This window comes from Rhinolophus hipposideros (genome assembly GCF_964194185.1).
Source record: "Rhinolophus hipposideros genome assembly, chromosome: X".
Taxonomy (NCBI): Eukaryota; Metazoa; Chordata; class Mammalia; order Chiroptera; family Rhinolophidae; genus Rhinolophus; species Rhinolophus hipposideros.
Genome location: NC_138046.1, coordinates 92,076,202 through 92,092,407, shown reverse-complemented (window position 1 = coordinate 92,092,407; position 16,206 = coordinate 92,076,202). Strand labels below are relative to the sequence as shown.

At 39.5% G+C, this 16,206-nt stretch overlaps 1 protein-coding gene across 3 annotated transcripts in view; it reads right to left on the bottom strand.

The window, feature by feature from the left end:
• The window catches only part of MAOB (monoamine oxidase B), a 136,290-nt gene that overhangs the window by 29,513 nt on the left and 90,571 nt on the right, over nucleotides 1-16,206 (bottom strand). For all 3 annotated transcript variants that reach the window (XM_081041906.1, XM_081041907.1, XM_081041908.1), the window contains 3 exons: nucleotides 4,321-4,425; nucleotides 3,341-3,432; nucleotides 31-172 (listed from right to left, as the gene is read on the bottom strand). In XM_081041906.1, coding sequence (XP_080898032.1) covers nucleotides 31-172; nucleotides 3,341-3,432; nucleotides 4,321-4,425 — 339 coding nt within the window. The remainder of the gene's footprint in view (nucleotides 1-30; nucleotides 173-3,340; nucleotides 3,433-4,320; nucleotides 4,426-16,206) is intronic.

Here is a 16,206-nt window from a genome sequence, read left to right as displayed (position 1 = left end):
TGTTGGAATGGTGGGGGTATGGATGGGTACCTGCCCTCCGTTGGTTGTTGAGATGATCCTGGTCGTGCCCCCACACTGCTTCACATACCATAGGAACCAGAGAGCAGAGACCTCATGGGTCTCTGCAGTGACACACAGGTTCACAAAGAGAGTAGCAAGCTTCTTTGCAGATCTGCTCAAAAAGAAACAAGAGTAAAATTGCCAAATGCAAGAGAACATCATTGTCATTCTCTGGAAATTATTCAAGGAATAATTTTACTTGGCTAAATTTGGCACAATTTGACAAGTCACAGAAAATTGTCAATAGAATCCTGCATTATAAAACAAGACAGCAGAAATTTGGGGAGTATGAGATTTATTTTCCCCTTAACCAAAATACCTTATTCAGGGTCAGCTTGCATTCCATATTCTGTGCTGTCATGATTTCTCCCCACATACTTGCTACTCTTCCAGTAATCCCTACCTCAGTAAAAGTCATCACCATTCCTCCAATTGCTAACGCCAACACTCTAGAAATCAACCTTAATTTCTCTCTTTCCATCACTCTCCCCCATCCAATCTATCAGTAAGTCCTATTGTCTTTCACCACATGACTCCACCTTGACCACCACCAATTTAGCATCATCTCTTGCCAGGAGCATTGCAATTATCTCCTACAAAATGGTTCTACCTCCACTTTCCTAACTTGGTATCAGTTTAGTACACTCAAATTCAGAAGCTTTTTACCTCCCTCCCCTAAAAAGTGCTCTTTCTAAAATGTAAATCAAATCCTGTCATTCCTGCTTAAAACCCTCCGGTGGCATCCAATCAAAACCAGAATAAGATTCAGAGACTTGGACGTCATCAAAATGGTGAGGTGAGGTGAGCCTCTGTAAATCTTCCCTGGAATTTACAACTAATCGAACAACTATAACTCCACAAAGGACTCCAGGCACAGCAGACAGGCAAGACAAAGAGGCCCACTACTGAATTCACTTAAAGGTGGGCAAATCTCGCGAGCGGGGTGGAGGGAAGGGAGAAGTGTGGAGACAGCGCCGCCTGGGCGCAGGACGCAGACCTAGCTCAGTGCTCCAAGCTCTCTATATCCCGGAACAACCTCAGCTGCAGAAGAGGGAAGAACTCGGACTGCTAGGGATCCATTTATGACCCACAGGGCTGAGGGGGCAGCATATAACACGGCGGAACCCAACTCTCACGGCAGAGACCTCAGAGAAGGGACTGAGGGAAGAGGGCTGAAAACGGTGGTTGAAGTCCTCACTGCCAAGCAGAGAACTGAAGCCTTAGGCACTGAGACCAGCTGCCCACCTCCCTACCCTCCCAGAGATCGTCCCACCCCCACCTGCCTGGTACTAGAAGTGAAACAGTAGCAGTGTCAAATCAAAACAACAGCATATTTGCTGTTCTGAGAACTGTGGACCGCAGACACAAATTCACAGCCCAACTAGTTCCAGCAAAGGACAGGGAGCTGTGGAAGCAGGACTGGCTGTGGTGGTGGTCACCGCCATTGCTCTCGGCAACCTCTCACAACTCACCCCGCCCCTGGCTCAACCTATCTGGGCAGATCCCTGCAGGAGTAAACAGAACTGCTGAAACATACGGGCTCCGAATCTGGTGCAAGAAGCAATTTGGAACTTCAATAGCTCTCTGCATCCCACATGGACACTGCACCCTGTGACCTGGGTGAACTATTAAGAGAAGCCCATTTCCCAGGGAATTCCCCCCTTGTGTGAGAAGCTAGCATAGTGCAGAGAAAACATAGTACTACCGTGTGAGAGAGAAAAAAAAGGATGCAGTGGGAGAGAAAATAAAACATTCTACCAACAAGCACTGGGAAACAAAAGAAAGACCTCTTCCTATCAACCTGTTGCAGAAGCCACTCCTGTAGATGTCTAGGAAGAGAACTAATACATCAGTAATTGCCACGAATAACCAAGGCAACAAGACAGCTCAGAAAGAAAGTGAAAAGTCTCCAGAAAAGGAACTTAAACATATGAAAATATGTGACTTAAATGACAGAGAATTCAAGATTGCAGTTCTAAAAAAACTCAACGAGATGCAAGAAAACACAGAAAGGCAGTTTAATGAACTCTGAAACACAATCAAAGAACAACATGAGAATTTTAGGAAAGAGATTGAAATTTTAAATAAGAACCAAATAGAATTTTTGGAGATTAAGAATTCAATAGAAGAAATTAAGAATGTTATCACCTCACCCCAGTCAGAATGGCTATCATCAACAAGACAAATAGTAACAAGTGTTGGAGACGCTGTGGAGAAAAAGGAACCCTCATACACTGTTGGTGGGAATGCAGACTGGTGCAGCCGCTATGGAAGGCAGTGTGGAGGTTCCTCAAAAAATTACAAATAGAATTACCATATGACTCAGCAATCCCTCTCCGGGGTATCTACCCAAAAAATTTGAAATCATTTATACATAAAGACACGTGTGCTCCAATGTTCATTGCAGCTTTGTTTACGGTGGCCAAGACATGGAAACAACCAAAATGTCCTTCGATAGATGAATGGATAAAGAAGTTGTGGTACATATACACAATGAACACTATTCGGCGTTAAGGAAAGATGATATAGGAACATTTGTGACAACATGGATGTATCTTGAGAGTATAATGCTAAGCGAAATAAGTCAGACAGAAAAAGCAGAGAACCCTATGATTTCACTGATATGTGGTATATAAACCAATAACAACAAAAGAACAAGACAAACAAATGAGAAACAAAAACTCATAGACACAGACAATAGTTTAGTGGTTACCAGAGGGTAAGGGGGGTGGGGGGAGGGAGATGAGGGTAAGGGGGATCAAATATATGGTGATGGAAGGAGAACTGACCCTGGGTGGTGAACACACAATAGGATTTATAGATGATGTAATACAGAATTGTACACCTGAAATTATGTAATTTCATTAACAACTGTCACCCCAATAAATAAATAAAAATGTATATTGTAATGCACCATCTCTACACTTGACTACCAGTGAGGAGCACAAAAGTATTCCTACATCAACAACTTGATAAATTAGATCTTTAAGCAAATGGTCTTTAAGCTGTTCTAAGTTAAAGAGTTGGCACATTCTGGTCTGTTCTGAAGACTTCATGGGATAATACCAGCTTTGTGGTGCAAAACTATTCCAAAGATATAGGTTTGATGTGTAGACACCTTTAGGGCAGGACCCATTTCCAATATTTTTCAGCATTTCACCTGGCCAAATGGCATGGGTTTAGACACAAAGCAGCTACTTGCCCCATCCATGTTGAATGATATTGCTAAATAAACCTAAAAAAGTCACAATAAATGTCTGTGTCTAATGGAGAGTCTTACTCAGTCCAGCAGATCTTGTCTAGCAGCTCCTTCATCGTCATGTGGTCCCAGTCTTCTGCAAGGGGTGCCTTCCATGGAGCATCACTGGGAATCTACATTCAGATAAGGATTTGGGGTGGGGGGAATGTAATTTTCTACTTAAAAAAAACTATTTCAATAGTACATATTAAAAACTCTAACTTAAAGATGGAAAGTGTAAGTTTTCCAAATTCTCCAATGGTGACTTACTGCACAGCCAATGCTGTCTGTGTAGCTTTCCTATTATAGACCTATAGCACATGATCAATATTTAATTTATGATAACACTTCCTGCACAATAAATGGAGGCTATATTGTAATTGGTCTGTTCCCAAATATTAATTACTAAGTTACTGTGTTTCCCCGAAAATAAGACCTAACTGGAAAATAAGCCCTAGCATGATTTTTCAGGATGACATCCCCTGAACATAAGCCCTAATGTGTCTTTTGGAGCAAAAATTAACATAAGACCCGGTCTTATTTTCGGGGAAACATGGTACTTACTTGTAGAGAATATTCATAAATTTAACTCCTTAACATGGATCAGACAGCTGTACCAAATCATGTCTAAACTGGAGTTTCAGGTCAGGTTCTGTGTGTTTTTACTTATGGGCTGCAGGTTTGGGCATGGTGGCGACTCAAAGACCCAGAAGTCTTAATTTACTATTAAGACTTCTTTACTATTAATTTACCTGAGGATTTTCTAGATTAGAAACATCATCCCAGGAAGGCTGAGTAACATATGTTCTTCTCCCCCCTCATTAGTAGTATACAGCAGTCTGTTGGACCTGTCATTCTTTTAGGAGTTAGAAACGAGTTCATTCATTCATTTCATAAATCATTACTGAAAGTTACTCTGTGCTACACAATGTGCTATGCATTGGTGATATGTTGCATCTTCTTTCTTTTAAACATATTATGAAAAATGCAAATGTAGCCAAAGAAGCTTTAGGAAGCTTTACCTCTTGTCCCATGTCATCCATTGTCCTCCAAAGGTTGTTATGATCTAGGTAGGTAATTGGATTCCACACAGATGGGAATGGGCCCCTGAACTGGTATGATTTGCCCTGTGAGATACAAAATATTTTTAAAAGGAAACATTTACTACAGTGTAAAAGTACTTAAATCTGCCAAGTAGGTAAATGCCTGCAAGCAAAATCATGTTAGTTATCAATATGTAATATACACTCAAGTGTTTCAGTTCCTTGTGGCCTCAGAGCCCTACTTAACTTTTTGGAATAGATATTTCAAACAAAATTCTGTTACCTAAATAAATTTGGTGCTGCAACAAACACAATTAAAAAGTTTCTTTCTGAATTGAAACTCTTACCATGTAAAATTTAAATGCAAGTACAGAAGTGGGTTTACCTAAAATAATCTCATTTGCCAACAATGCTTGCTAATATCTCAGTGTCAGGAGACCCTGTATACCTGGAGCATCAGAAAATTACAACTATAGACATTACACAAGGTAGAAGTGGATGAAAAATCAATGGCAGAAATGTAACCATCTGCAGAAAGAGCCACAAAACAGGGCCCAGAAAGCTTTCCCAAGGAATCAGAATCCCTACATCAACTAAGGAGTTCTCAGAGATCAGCAAGGTCAAAGCAGAAAGAAGAGACTACTTCCTATCTCTCCTTGGGACATGTTTATTCTACCTGGCTCTCCCAGCAGGGCAGGGACACCTTGACACAGAGATGAAGGAAACACATTTCTCCAATGGGTAAATAATAATACAACCTTTAAGTCATATCTGGGAGGTTTAATTCATTGATGACAGTTAAGGGACATGCACAAAAACCACTTGGGGTCCATTTGAAAACCTGAGTCAGAAACCAAGCTGTGCATTCTGACATCAACTTTCAACTGAATTGAAAAAACTCAAGGTCCACAGTTAACCAAAATCTCACAACTCTCAGTCATTCAGCAAAGATTTATCTCATATTGATTTTGCAGGCAGAGAAACGAGTTGTGAATGAGATTTCATGTTTGTTTGGTTTTTTGAGGGAAAACCATATTTCTTTCTTTATTTTAAAATTTATTTTCAATTACAGTTGATACACAATATTTCATTAGTTTCAGGTGTACAACATAATGACTAGACATTTATATACCTTATGAAGTAATCTCGGTAAGTCTATACTCGTCGGATACCATACATAGTTATTACAATGTTTTTGACTGTATTCTCTTCTCTATGCTGTACTTTATATCCCTAAGACTATTTTTATAACTGGAAATTTGTACTTCTTAATCATGTTCATTCTTGTAGTAATTCTGTGATCTTGTTCCTCTCTCTCCAACAAGGCCATAAGATTCTCAGGGAAGAGTTATTATACAGGCTTCCATTTATTCTTCTATTAGGGTTCTCCAGATAAACAAAACCAATAAGATGTGTGTGGGGGGGGGAGTGGGGAAAGGAATGTTAATTTTAAGGAATTGGTTCAGGCAATTGTGGAGGCTTGGCAAGTCTAAAATCTGTAGGATAGGCTGGCAGACTAGAGACCCGGGGAATAGTTGCCGTTCAAGTTCAAAGGCAGTCTGCTGTCAGAATTCCCTTGGTTGAAACCCACTCACATTAATCTGCTTTATTCAAAGTCTACTGATTTAAATATTAATCTCGTCTAAAAAATACCTCACAGAAATAACTAGAATGGTGTTTGACGAAATGTCTAACTATTGTGGCCTAGTCAATTGACACATAAAATTAACCATCACACCACTTAATAAACTTTATTGAAGTGTAATTTACACACAATGAAATTATTTTAAATGCATGATTTGGGGAGTTTTGACTCATGCATGCACCTGTGTAACCATCATCACAACCAAGACATAAAACAATCCCATCACCCCAGAAAGTTCTCTCTTGCCCCTTCCCAGTCAATCCCTACCCGCTTTCTAGGCCCGGATAACCACTAATTAGTGTTGGTTTTGCCTATTCTAGTTTTTTTCTTAAAAACAGAATCATGCAATATGTATGATTCTAGGTTTATCTGTCTTCTTTTGCTTGGCATAATGTTCTTGATGTCTGTCCATGTTGCAGTTTGTTCCCTTTTATTGCTGAGTAGTATTCCATTATATGTATGTACCATGGTTTGTTTATACATTCCCCTGTTGATAACTATTTCTAGTTTTGATCTACTGTGAATAAGCTGCTATGAACATTCTTGTACAGTTCATTTTGTGTACATGTTTTCCTTTCTGTTGGGTAAATGCCTAGGAATGGAATGGCTGAGCTGTATTGTAGGTGTATGTGTAACTTTTTAAGTTTCCCAAGGTGGTTGTACCACTTCACATTCTCACCAACAATGTATGTGTTCTACTTGCTCCACATCCTGTCCAACACTGTGGACTTTTCTTTTATGCTTTATGTTTTAAATACACTTTTTATGTTAAATAATATTAGATTTACCAGAGAAGTTGCAGAGACAGTAGAGAAAGTGTCCATATATCTCTCAACTAATATTCTCTAATGTTAACATCATATGTTACCATTGTATATTTATCAAAACCAGGAGATTGACACTGGTACATCACTATTTATGAAACTTCAGACTTCATTTGGACTTCACCAGTTTGTGGGCTAGTGTACTTCTTGTGTTCCAAGATCCCATGCAAGATAGCACATTACATTTAGTCATTAAGTCTCTTTGGTCTCCTCGGGTCTGTGACAGTTTCTCAGTCTTTCCTTGTTTTTCATGACCTTGACACTGGTCAGGTATTTTGTAGAATGTCCCTCTATTTGGATATGTGAAGGTTTTTCTCATTTTTAGATGGGGGTTTGGGGTTTGGAGGAAGAATACAACAGGGCCAAAGTGTTCTTCTCATCACATCATGATAGCCTCTTTACTTATCATTAGGGATATTAACTTGATTCCTTGGTTGAGGTAGTGCGTATCAGGTTTCTCCACTGCAAAGTTACTATTTTCCCCTTTCCATGCTTGATTCTTTGGAAAAGAGTCACTAAGTTCAGCCCATCCTCAAGAGGAGATAGTGGGAAGTAAGTTCTACTTCCTAGAGGGAGAGTATCCACATATTTTTTAAAAATTCTTTTCTAAGGAAGATTTGCCTCTTTTCCACGTTATCTATTTATTCACTGTTTTGTTTATATCAGTATGGACTTACATATATTTACTTTATACTTTGGGTTATAATCCAATACTACAATTATTTAATTTTTTGCTCAAGTTGTTCCACCAGTGGCCATTGTGAACTCCTGTGTCCTTTTGATATTTCCCCATCCTTTTGTTTCTTGAGTACTTCCTTTATTTTTGGCACTAGAAGATTCCTCAGGCTCATCTCTGCCCCAGCCCTAGGATCTGCCATTTCTCCAAGAAGTCTTTGTTCCTTTTATCAAAATAATAGTATTTAGAAGCAACTTCCGGCTGCTAGGTGTATGTTAGCTTAAAAAAAAAACAGCTTTATTAATATAAAATTCACATACCGTACTACACAATTTGGATGCTGATTTTTAAAAACCTCTATGTACGAGGTCAGACAATTAAGTTCGCAAACTTATCCTAGAAAAGGAGCTACATACCTCATTGCTGAATATCACTATGGTCACCTTCGAAGTTCTCCTTTTGGGAAGCTATGCACTGACGTCAGTGCCCAGTCCACCTTTTAAAGCCATTTGGGAACTCTTTTTCTGGAATGGCCATCAGAGCTGTTGTTATGTTACCCTTGATGTCCTGAATGTCATCAAAATGTCTTCCTTTCAATATTTCCTTTATCTTCAGGTAAAGAAAGAAGTCATTGAGGGCCAGATCAGGTGAGTAGGGAGGGTGTTCCAATACAGTTATTTGTTTACTGGCTAAAAACTCCCTCACAGACAGTGCTGTGTGAGCTGGTGCATTGTCGTGATGCAAGAGCCATGAATTGTTGGCAAAAAGTTCAGGTCATCTAACTTGTCATGCAGCCTTTTCAGCACTTCCAAATAGTAAACTTGGTGAACTGTTTGTCCAGTTGGTACAAATTCATAATGAATAATCCCTCTGATATCAAAAAAGGTTAGCAACATCATTGCAACAAATTTGCAAACTTAATTGTCAGACCTCGTATGACTCCATCAGAGCTCAGCACACAGAACTTACTCAGCAGAAACCTATGGATTGATCCATGGGTCACTCTCAATAAAGAATATGTGGAAACCAGTCCAGCTCTGCCTCTCCTAAACTGATTGACACAGAGCAAGTGAGTTGCATAATCTCATTGGGCCCAGATAGCAATCTTACCAATTAAATGTCTCTTGGCCCCATTATCCTCCTCCAGGAAGTATGTTGAGATTACTGTGAACAGTTGGGTTAGGTGGCCTTCTCAGTGACCCAGAGCTTTCCATTTACCTTTTACCTGCCAGTAACTTCACTGCACCAGCATCATGTATTTACCATTGTGTGTCATCCATTGGATTCAAAGCTGCAAGAACATGGGCTCTGAAGCCAGTTTACCTGGGTCAAGTCATGGCTCTGCCACTCACTAGCTGTGTTAAGTTGCTTAACCTCTTTGTGCTTCAGTTTACTAATATGTCAAATGGGATGACAATAACTACCTCACAGATGTACTGGAAAGATGAAGTGAGTTGAGCCACGTAATTTACTTGGAACAGTGGCTGTCATGTTGCAAGTTCCCAATAAATGTTGTTAATACTGCAGCTTCTACTGTTATAATCTTTGCATGCCTAGGGCCTGTTGGCACAGATTGCTGGCACACAGTAATTTCACAATAAATATTTGATATTATTTTAGCTGTGTGACCTTGAACTTGTTATCTGACACACAGTGTTCTGAATTCTAAAATGATCTTTTATATTTAGGTTTTCTCTTAGTCCATTCAGACTGCTATAACAAAATACCATAGACTGAATGCCTTATAAACAAAAGAAATGTTTTCTGCTTTTGAGGTTGAGAAGTCCAAGGTCAAGGCACCAATAGATTTAATATCTGGTGAGAACCAACTTCCTGGTTCATAGATGGCTATCTTCTCGCTGTGTCCTCACATATTGGAAGAGACAAGGGAGCATTCTGGAGTCTCTTATATAAGGGCACTGATCTCATTTAGGAGGACTCCGCCCTCATGACCTAATCATTTCCCAAAGGTCCCATCTCTTAATATCATCTCACTGTCATTATATGCAGATGACATGATACTATATATAGAGAACACCAAAGATTCCACCAAAGAAAACTATTATAACTGATAAATGAATTTAGTAAAGTAGCAGGATATACCATGATGAAGAAGAAGAAAACAACCTTTACCCTTTTATGTACTCATTTACTGATAGTGCTTGAGGAAACAGCTTACTCAAATGTATAAAAGTGATTATTCTTTTATAAGATTAGGGAAAGCTTCTGATAAACACAGGAAAGAGCTATTGTTAGATCCATAAAAACTCAAATCTTCAAGCTTCGGGGAATAAGTAGAGTAAGGAGGGAATATCTAAATTTATTTTACACAACCAAAGGCACTGTAAGAGTTCTGTGCCTCAGATTTGGCACTTGTAGAAAAACAGTCCAGTGATTGTTACTATTTAGAACACTGTCCAAGGAGGCCTGTTTTCCTGAAGAAATCATCAGAAGACATCAGAGTAAGTAAGTCCCCATTTCAGGGTGCTCCTGTGTTACAAAGTCTAAATACATACAGCATTTTTGTTTTAACTTCACAACAGAGTCCTTTGAGGTAGGCCCAGCAGAAGTTATTTCTTCCTTTTATAGGAAAAAAAAAATAAAGCTCACATAAATTTAAAGGACTAGTTCGTGATCTCACAGCTCATAAGTGGAAACTACTGGAGCTTCAATTTTATTTACAGTAGTTGTCAAGGTCACAAGTGGGTGGGTGGGAGATAGGGATGTCTGGCAAATCAGCACAAACCATCCGTTAGAGCTGTTAAGCATATACTGGTGACTAATATTAAAATCTCTGTGATATAAATTAAGTGTCCATAGCAAGCACCATAAGAAAGAGAAACCACCGCAGGGATTCTGGGATTTGAGAGCAAGGTACATTGTCCTATGGGCTCTCTAAAAGAAATAGTGGAAGGAATTTAGGGGCAAACAGATGGTACAGAGGAGTTCAAAGCAGCTCCAAGCTCTTCAGGGAGGGTGGGCACTTGTGGAGAGGTAAGGATGAAAGGCATACATCCCTGCTGGTGGGGAGAAAGCAAAACCTGGAAGTTATTCTTCATGTAAATGTTATATATCATATCATACATATATACCTATACACATGTATATATGTGTTTTATCCTTATAGAAATTTTAGATGCAAAGAAAACTATAAAGAAACAGTAAGCATTCATAATCCCACCAAGTAGAACTGTATCATGGCCATTAACATTTCAGCATGTTTCGTTGACCTTTTCATATATTTTATACATTCTACAGTTGAGGTCTTATTGTATACACTATTATTGTCCTGCTAGTTTCCAGTGAATGTTGCATCCTAAACATTTCCTATGTCATTCATTTATTCATTAGGGATACTGTCCTTATTATTACATACAATTCCATAATGTGCACAGAACAGTAGTTCTCCAACTGTGGTGTGAGGACCCCTTAGGGTACCCTAAACACATTCAGGGTGTTTATGAGGGTCTCCCCTTTCCAACCACACACGAGGGAAGATTTTCTTCATGTAGTTCAACAAAAACAACACTTTGCAACAGCTTGAAGGCCAATGCAGATATGAGAATCCAGCTGTCTCCTATCAAGCCAGATGTGAAAGAGATATGCAGAAATGTAAATCAATTCCACTCACTAATTATGTTTTTAGAAACTTTTTTTTCATAAAAATATGTTAACTTGCAATAGGGTTTCTGTTATTTTAGGAGAATTAATAGATATTATTAACAATTCTCAATTCCATTTCCTAATAAGGGAAATACAATGAGCAAAAGCTCATTGAGGTTCTCAATAATTTTTAAGGATGAGAAGCACTGGAATAGAACTGCAGAAGGAATGCAGGATGGCTTTTAAGAGGCCAACAGAACTGATTCAAATGGGCTCTGAAAATTGATAGCTGTGTGAGTACAGGCAAGTTGCTCAACATCTGTGTATTTTTACCTTTAGATTTGGAATAATGGCACCCATCTCACAAGGGTATTGTAGAAATTAACTGAGATTATACAGGGCAAACAGGATGTGCTCACTAAATGGATGTTGCTGACGGTTCTGTAATCATGATAAATGTCCCATTATTTATATACCACTTATTACCCATAAACCATGTCCACATTTTTTATTAATCTTCTTTGGATACATTCCTAGAATCAGAATTTCTGCCATGAAGATTTATGTTTGATTTTTTAAAGCAGACTTGCTGAAAACAGCAACCAACTTGATCATCACACAGCCTTATTTTATACCTTGTGAGCCTTAGCAGGCTCAGTAAAGAAAAAACCTGAAATCTGCCTTCTGGATTCCCCACCTAGTAAGTGGGCAAGCAGCCCTCAGAAACAGGCTAGTTTGGCGACATGCACATACATCACTAATGTCAACTTCAATGCTCCAGATTTCCTGCTCTTCTCCTGACCCTTGTACTCTGGAGCCAGGCCCCACACACTAATTTATGTCCCATATGGTAAGCCCCTTTACCAACTTAGTCCCAATACTGACCCTTGTCTCTACCAGTAGGAAAAAGTAGCCTGGCCCTTCTTAGATCTGGCTCCTCAATAGTGGCCTTTTCCTCTCAGGTTTTTCCTCTGCTATTCAAGGAAATCATGCTTTCCTCACTGTGTGGGGCTGGAGTAGGCCGTCCAGTCCTCTAGAATGCAATCATTTTTACAGCTATCAGCAAGGACTATGCTTGGGCCATAAAGATTTACTTTTGATCTCTATTTCTAATTTGGAAGAAAAGAAACTTAGTCCTCCCCATGGGTGAGGAGGGAAGGCAGTCCACCAAGCTGTACTTAAGCAAATGGTTTTCTTCCTCTGTGTTCACATTTCTAAACACCCGGAGCTGGCACTGATACTGTCTTCTGTTTGCATCATCACATGGGTGAAGCTGGAGGGAGGGTCAGGCAACAATGGCAATATTTTTGGAACTGGCCAGTATCACTGAAGCACATGAAAGACCTGGAATTGTCCACTTAGGAAGAAATGGGGAAATGGGGGTGGTAGTGACTAAGAAACTAGACAAAGCCCTGCAGGAATAATAATAACAAACAAAACAACAGCTAACACTGAGTGTTTAGTCTGTTCAGGCCTTGTTCTGTGCACTCTACTTGTATTAATTTATTAATCTTCACAACAACTTTTTCAGATGGAGAAATTAAGGCATAGAGAGATGAAATAAGTATTTGCCCAACTAATAAGTAGCAGCAGGATTTAAATTCAGACATTCAAAGGCCTATGCACTTGATCATGAAGCTTCCCAGCTTCTTAATTGAACACCATTTGTTGAATACTATGCTAAAAGTTTTAATTATTTAATTTTTACAACAACCCCGTCAGTAAACTGCTAATTGTGTGTTTCATTTTACAGATGTGTTCTGAAGCACAGAGAGGTTGAGTAACTTATTCAAGGTCACACAGCTTGTATGCGGTGGAAACAGAATTTGACCTCATGTTTGTGTATTCAGAGTTCAAGTTCTTATTTAGGTCTCTGTTCTATGAGCCACTGATCAGTTTGTTTAAAGACGGTCTCTGGAAGGTATTTAAGATCAAGTAACCACTTGAGATTCTTAAAGAACAGGTAGAAGCTAAGGATGGGTTTAATGACCAGCCAGATATTTTCTGTGGCTGTCCCTCATATTCCCAGGCAAGGACCAGTCCAGCTCATCTTCAGATGGCTGCCACATCAGTTCATTCACTCATTCATTCATTCAACAAATATTTCTTGAGCATCTCCTATGTACCTGTCACTGTTCCAGGCTCTGGAGACACAGTAGTGAGTGACAACAGACAAAAATGTCTGCTGTTAGGTGTAAAACAAAATACACTAACAAAACAAGCACTACACAAAATAAATAAGAAAATCATGTAGTATATTAGAAGGTGATAAGTGCCATTAAAAAAAGAGAGAGTAGGGAAGGCAAAGAAGTGTTGGCGGTTTAGAGTTGATTGCAATTTTTAGTAAGTGGTCAGAGAAGATCTCACTCAGAGGTGATATTTGAGTGAAAAGATAAAAGAGGAGAAAAAAGAAACTATGTGACTATCTAGGGGGAGAGCCTTCAGGCAGAGGCCCCAGCAAGTGTTCTGAGATGGGAGTATAAATAGACTGTACAAGGCATGGGAAGGAGGCAGCTTCATCCTATTTCTCCTTCTACATTAATGTCCCCTTGCTCACTGGAACACATCTAGGCTCTGACCCTGGTTCTCAAGGTTTCCAGAGAAGGTGGTTGCCAAGAGATGGCCTCTGTGCTCTGGTCAGGCAGTTTCCCTGATCTCAGCAAGTCAACTTCACCACTGCATTATTGCTGCATATTCCCTCGAAGGCTCTTTGCCTTTTAATTTTCATCAGTGCAAAGCTTAAACCACTTCCTATGCCCAACTCAAGACTCAGCTTCTTCAAGAAGCCTTCCAAAATTCACCTCACCCTTGGTCAGTCCTGTAAACATAAAGTTCACTCATTTTGAGTCCCTACCATATAAGCTTGTACTTGCCCAGGTTATTTTGATACTATTCTCTACGTATTCCACTCGTGTTTCTCTTCTCTCTCCAGCTCTTCAGGAAAGAAATCAATCATGTGCATCCTTCCATAATGCTTAAGAGTGTTATATATTTGATTGGTGTTTGACAAGTATTGGATGACTGGATGGATGGACAGATAGATGGATAATTGAATGAACAGTGCTGTAGACTAAATGTTTGTGCCCCCTCCCCCAAGATTCATATGTTGAAACCCAACACGCAGTGTGATGGTATTTGGAGGTGGGGTCTTCAGGAAGTGATTAGGTCAGGAGAGCTTCTTCATGAATGAGATCAGTGCCCTTATAAAAGAGACTCTAAAGAGCTTCCGTCATATGAGGACACAGCAAGAAGACAGCAACACCAAATCTTATGGCAACTTGATCTTGGACTTCCCAGCCTCCAGAACTGTGAGGAATAAATGTCTGTTGTTTATAAGTCGCCCAGTCTATGGTATTCTGTTATAGCACCCCAAACTGACTAAGGAAAATAGTATTTAAATAAGAAGAGGAATTCTTCTGGGCCTGAAACAGAGTCTTCACTTAATGATTTTTAAACACAATCAAAATACATTTCTTCTGAAAAAATTTAAATACGTGTTTAAAATAGGAAGCAGAAAATTGTAACTCTTCCCCCAAAAGACCTCATCCATGTGGTGGTCCTCTTTATTATCATAATGTGTTGTAAATATACCTGCCAAGAGAGATAGGCCTGAATTTCACAGGGGAAAGTCTCCAAAATTAGCCCATACAATTTCTTCAAAGAACAAGAGTGTGTTGAAAAGGATGCAGGGTTCTGTGTTCCTAATCCTCTGCTGCTTACATCAGCCATTTCCAGTCATACCACATTGCAAGCCATCAGGACACACCATTGATGCCAAGAGGTTGTTTTCAAAGCCAAATAATGCCTACAGCTAAAATCCGTTTTCCTGTGCCAATTTTTTCATTCTTTCAATTTGTAGACACATCAGTGTTTATTTGATGAAATAGAACAGGCATCTAAAATATCCCAATAAATATCATCTCTTTATTTAGAGGAGGTAACTTTGAATACCCCCAATATATTGCCCAACATGCACCAGCACTAGTAAAATTCCAGAGAGCTCTGACCTTGAATAACGCACTTTTCAAAAATAGAGACAGCTACGCGGCAGCTATAGCTTTTCCAAGAGAAATCTTGGCTCAAACAGAAGGTTGTACTATCACAATGCTAGGGATTATAAGAAAGCCGAAACCTTAAAGCAGTGGTTCTTGCCCTTCTCTGGTACAAGCACCCCTCTGATAACCTGTTGAAAACCATGGAATCTCTCCTATAAAGTGCACACATACAACCAACTCTGTACATAAAACAGGGGAGTGTACCTGAAGCTTATCTTGGGCCCTTACCTAAGAGTCCAGGGATTTGAGGTTGGGAAAGTTTGATGACAATACCAAGTGTTGGTGATATTAAAGAGCAAACAGTACTCTCATACCCCACTAACGGGAGCATAATGCAGTATAACCACTTTGGGAAACTGTCAGTATCTACCAAAGCTGCACATGCACATAGCTTATGACCCACTTCTAAGTATGTGCCCAAGAAAATGTTCTCCAAACACATACACAATAATGTGAAATGTTCATTAACATTAGTATGGATAAATAGAGTTATAGTCCCACAATGGAACATTATACAGCAATGAGAGTGATCTGCAACCACCCATAAATAAAAATTTGATACTGTGTTCATCTGAAACCATGTTTAGAGGCCAGAGGAGATTCATAGCAAAGAGTAATGATGCCAAGAGGGTAGCTATGCCTTAATCACATATCTGGAAGATGTTCGCAGTGAATTCTTTATTTGTGAAGTCAGGTCACTGTCCCATGGTGATTAACTGAAACACCACCAAGTGTTTCTTGACAACACTTATCACTGAACACATGGAGTTTCAGGCTAGTGAGAGGGAAGGGACCAGTGTAAAACAGGTGCTCTTCTTCTTTTAGGGTAGGGCCAGGTGCTGTGAGGCAGCATAAATGTTCTGGGAAAGGACTGCGCTCACTCAAGAGTGTATACAGATGATTATTAGAGAAGACTCTTGCACCCATGTAGAGGCCAGAGAAAGAACTTAAGCATCAGTGCCTTTAAGAATTATGGGGTCTTTGGCATAAAGGAACTGCTTAATTTCTAGGCCATGCCTAATACAACTACATTTTAGTAAGCACTGACCATGTGCATTGTAC